General features: G+C 47.4%; 1 protein-coding gene across 1 annotated transcript; it reads right to left on the bottom strand.

Moving 5' to 3' along the window:
* Positions 1-1594: 1594 nt before the first annotated feature.
* On the bottom strand, positions 1595-5259 carry LOC118400345 (zinc finger CCCH domain-containing protein 10-like). Its single transcript, XM_035797069.2, has 3 exons — positions 4836-5259; positions 3001-4268; positions 1595-2877 (listed from the first exon to the last, which is right to left on the bottom strand). The coding sequence occupies exons 2-3, from the start codon at positions 4138-4140 to the stop codon at positions 2353-2355; spliced, it is 1665 nt and encodes a 554-aa protein (XP_035652962.1). The 5' UTR covers positions 4141-4268; positions 4836-5259; the 3' UTR covers positions 1595-2352.

Raw genomic sequence — 5259 nt, 5'->3', positions numbered from 1 at the left:
CGCAGTCGAAATATGTGTACTCATTCGTGAATGTGCGTCTGCCTCCCTTCTTTGCAACCTGGTCTCAAAGCATATCGTATTATTCTGTACGCAAATGCTCACACTCCATTTACAATGCTAAATTTCATTTCGTATGGTATGTATTAATGTGTGGATGTCTATCAATCATTTTGAATTATATGCTACGAATTTAATTTGTATGATATGTTACAAATAGCTTAACAATTCGTGCAATATGTTATGAATTCACAAACTGTGTTGTTGAAAACGTTAGCTAGGTGGCTAGTGCTAATGTTAGCTAGGCTAAGGGTTAGGGTAAGGTTAGGAGTTAAAGGGTTTAGGTTTAGGGCAGGGGTGTCAAACTGCTGTTTTTTGGTTTCTGCTTTCAATAAATACCTACGTGTGGGGAGTTCTTTACTAATTAGTGACTTTAATTCCGCAATCAAGTACAAGAGAAAAAAACCCACAGACACTCATCCCTCCGTGGAATGAGTTTGACACGTGGGTTAATGTGGAGATGGTAGTTGGCAAACAATTCATTCTGTGTTCTTGGGGACATTCAAAGTTTTGGTACCTTTCTTCCGATTTACATCTCGACACAATCTTGTCTCGGCGCTCTATGTACAATTCCTTCAACCTCATGGCTTGGTTTTTGCTCTGACATGCACTGTCAACTGTGGGACCTTATATAGACAGGTATGTGCCTTTCCAAATCATGTCCAATCAATAGAATCTACCACAGGTTGTAAAACATCTCAAGGATGGTCAATGGAAACAGGATGCACCGGAGCTCAATTTCAAGTCTCATAGCAAAAGGTCAGAATACTTATGTACAGTGGGGCAAACAAGTATTTAGTCAGCCACCAATTGTGCAAGTTCTCCCACTTAAAAAGATGAGAGAGGCCTGTAATTTTCATCATAGGTACACTTCAACTATGACAGACAAAATGAAAAAAAAAAATCAGGGATTTTGCTCTGTGTGTAGGCCTTTGGGAGTTCCAAAAACATGTTGCTGTCTATGCTACCTACCTCCAAACCAGATACCACATACAGTGGGGCAAAAAAGTATTTAGTCAGCCACCAATTGTGCAAGTTCTCCCACTTAAAAAGATGAGGCCTGTAATTTTCATCATAGGTACACTTCATCTATGACAGACAAAATGAGGGGGGGAAAAAAATCAGAAAATCACATTGTAGGATTTTTAATGAATTTATTTGCAAATTATGGTGGAAAATCTGGGCAGTTATTGATGTCACTTATTAAATCAGTGTAGATTAAGGGGAGGAGACAGGATTTTTAATCCTTGATACATTGAGTGTGTTTGTGTGCCATTCAGAGGGTGAATGGGAAAGAACATATGTAAGTGCCTTTGAGTAGGTACCAGGCACACCGGTTTGTGTCAAGAACTGCAACACTGCTGAGGTTTTTTACACTCAACAGAAACCCATGTGTATCAAGAATGGTCTACCACCCAAAGCCAACTTGACACAACTGTGAGAAGCATTGGAGTCAACATGGGCCAACATCCCTGTGGAATGCTTGACACAATGTCGTCCATGCCACGATGAATTGAGGCTGTTCTGAGGGCAAGGATTTGGGGTGTATATATTTTATTTTACAGTATGTTAGTATCTTAAGTATCTACCCGAGGCCATCGGTTCACACAATCATCTGACTGCATAACATGTTGACATGTACATTTGGAAATGATCCATAACATGTTTATCAAAGGTGTTTCTTTTCCAAGCTTACCTATTGACTTGCGTTTGTTTGTAGGCTCTCAGCTGAGTTTAGGCTTGAGCATTAAATCTAGGGTAAAGGGTAAAGATACCAATGCATCAAGCACTGAAAAATGTATCTGATGGTGTGTCAGTCAATAACCATATCCTCACACAATAACATTACTCTGGATAACTTAATTAATTAGCAATAAAACAACAGGAGATGCATTTTCTTGTGGTTGTTATTCCATTAAATGTGTGCAATGTAAAATTTCAACATTACACATTAAAAATCCACAAACAAAAATAACAGAAGCTAACTGAAATGTCACAATCCCCTGGTAATCAAGACATCAGTCAAATGTGTGAAAACTGAATATCGCCATGACTGACATATCTTCAGTTTGTCGTTATTTTTGCTGCCTGTGTTTGAAGAAGGCCGTGTGGCACACCAACCTTTAACAAGGTCGGAGGTCACCTCAGAGGACCACCTGACTTTGTAACGCTGCCACAGAGCAGGGTGTGTGTGGCGGAGTCAGTCAGCTGCTGTGGGTCAATTGAAACTTGAAAGATGCATTCTGCATACCATCCCCATCTCTAGTTCCATGGGAGAGTTCTACAGAGTTTGCATCAGTGAGGTATGGTGGTGATCCTCATGCTCTGGCTGGCAATAGGGTAGGACACCATTGGGGTGGTGGCGTGGCTTATAGTGATGCAAGGTAGAGGCTGTGCCATGGATACAGCCACCGGTGCCACAGAAACAGTCACAGGTGCCATGGAAACAGGAGGCACCATGCCCTGGACGATGGTCTGAGCCAGGGCGGCCGAGAGCGGGGTGATCTCTGGGTTGAGGTGGGGCAGGGGAGCACTGGGTGGGGCGGTGTTGGATGGGGGTACTGTAGGGGCACCAGTGGGGGCCACTAGGTCCTGTTGGGTGAGGGTGACGGTACGAGGCTGCAGCCCGGCGCTGCTCAGGGTGGTATGGGTCTGGGCGATGCTGTGGTTGTAGGAACTGACCGCACCCACAGGGGGAGCCAAGGTCTGCTCAGAGGGGGCTGGGGTGGAGGACAGGGTCATCACCGACACCTTAGTCTGGCTCCGGAACTGGGCATTCTGTTCCAGCAGCACCTCGTTAGTGGCCATGAGGTTAGACACCTGAAGAAGAGATTAAGGTGTTTGAGGAGTGATCTTAAAAAGGTTAATAGATTCATTGTATTATGTGTGGTTGTTGATTTATGTGTGGAGGGTTGTTGATCATCTCCTGTCTCCTACACTGACCTGTTTCTTCAATTCCTCCACTCTCCTCCTCAGCAGGGCGTTCTCCTCCTCCAGAAATCTGTACTCCAGGGGCCGAGGCGGGAGGGCCGCCTGCATCCCCAGCTCATAGTGCCCCCCTCCGTTCCCGTCCAGCCGGAGCCCCTCCAGCCTGCGTCTCTTCAGCTGCAGCATTGTGTGGTCCAAAGGGGACTCCAGGGGCCCCGTCTCATACAGACCACTCTCAAACAAGGAGTCGTACACCGAGCAAGGTCCCCTGTCAAAACGACGCTGTCCTGAGGCCATGGAGAGGCAACCCCCCATCCCACCTACCCCTACTCCCCCCACCCCTGATATACCTGGATCTCTGCAGCCTCCCAGGCTGGGACAGCCCATCCCCATCATGTTACCCCCACCCCCAACCAGTCCGGCCATGCCCCCACAAGCACCCACCCCACCTCCTACCCCCCCGCCTGTGTTCACCATCCCACTGGACCCCGGGCCCATCACCACCCCGGCACCCACCCTGGCTTGCTCATACTCATAGTCCTTCTTGACGTGGCGGAACTTGCACTTGTTGCCCCGCTGGCATTCTCCCTTTAGGAAGTCCCTGCAGATGGGGACCTCCCCTCGGCTGTGTGGGAGGTCCATCGGGGACAGGCCCAGTCCTGCCGCCACTTTCCCCCTCAGCCTGAGGGGCAACTCCCCTGACTTCTTATAGTAGTCCTCATCCTCCTTGGAGCCGTGGACGAAGCGGCAGTTGGATCGGACGCACTCCTTGTTCTGGTAGTCGTGGCAGAATACAAACTCATTCTTCTGCACCCCGAGGTCCGGCACCTCATTGAAGTCTGGGTGTTTGAAGCGGCAGCGTTTGCCCCTCTTACACACGTTCCTCAGAAAGTCCCTGCAGACCCCATCTGGGGCCGGTCCCGACCCCGGGCCCCCTGCTCCACCTCCCCCACAGTTGTTCCCATTTCCCAGGGCCCCTACTCCACCCATGCCCCCAGAACCAGAGCCACTGCCTCCACCTCCCACTGATCCCCCTCGGCCCTCTCCTGTGCCCCCTCCTAAACCAGACCCCGGCACGCCTTCCTCGCCCACACTAGTACCCAACCCACCGCTGCTGCAACCGCCTGAGAGGTAGGCGCTGTCCCGGTCAGGCATGGCGCTCAGCCCAGCGCAAGGGGAACACAGCACTCATGTGTGTGGGCAAGTGACTTATTCCAACAGCCTTTTCTGTTCCCTGATAATGAGTGTAAGTCCAACGCTCTTGCAATCCTCTACCGAGGCATCTGAAATATACATGTCAAGTTGGTTGTGTTATCAAGTTAAATACACTCTTACTGACAGTTATCAAGCTAGTTAGCTAAATCAATGTATACATGGGCAATGGCATCAGCCAGAACAAATGCTTGTTCTGAAATCATTGATTGGACAAATACAGAAGTGAATAGAACGTTTAATTATACAGACCAAAGACCGGGACAGGACCATTAAACATGTCTTGTCTGTAGCTAGCTGTTTCTGGCTGTTTGGGAGGTAGTAGCCTAACTAGCCGCTACAGCCGAGCTCGTTAGCTGGTTAGCTAAACAACATGTTAGCTATTTAGCGACTTAACTTTAGCAAGCTGAATGAGAGCTAGTTATGGCTATTCAGCTAGCTAGATAGCCACAATATTATAACACCCGACGTGGTTATCTAGTTACAAGCTGCAAAGTCACATCATGGTACAATTGTGCAAGAAAACTACAGGGATTCCACTAGTATGTTGAAGGTGTCTGATTATAGAGCTAGCTATCGTTAGTTTGCTAACAAGCTAGCTAGCTAACGTTACCTATGATTAGCCATCAAGATCTTACCAAAATGCTGCCTCGAGGAGAAGTATTTTACGCAGAAGAAACGATGTATTATCTACTTTCCATGTCAGCTGGTGGGATTTCTGTTACGAATGTGAGACGGCTAACGTATAATGTGACTTAATTCCTCTGGCTTTTCTCAACACATTCTCTTTGCTGACTATTGTCCCTGCTGTGTTGTTGAACACTCCGGGTCGGTCCTCCAAAGACTCAAAGCACAACCCCCAGAGAAGGGGGGTCAGAACAATTTCTACCTCTATTGATCCAAAATGTTCTCACAAACCGTCTGGCAGATTTTTGTGCCATTTACTGGATGTATTGGAGGACAACAAATAGAACAATGAGATTATGGTTGTAAAAAAATATTTGACAAAACCAACACTAGAGATACTGCGTCTACGCTGATGATGACAACAGAGTGCCCTCT

The sequence above is a fragment of the Oncorhynchus keta genome, chromosome 21 (assembly GCF_023373465.1).
Source record: "Oncorhynchus keta strain PuntledgeMale-10-30-2019 chromosome 21, Oket_V2, whole genome shotgun sequence".
NCBI classification, from domain to species: Eukaryota; Metazoa; Chordata; class Actinopteri; order Salmoniformes; family Salmonidae; genus Oncorhynchus; species Oncorhynchus keta.
The sequence above is the reverse complement of the archived record's forward strand: the minus strand, read 5'-3'. Positions and strand labels throughout refer to the sequence as shown.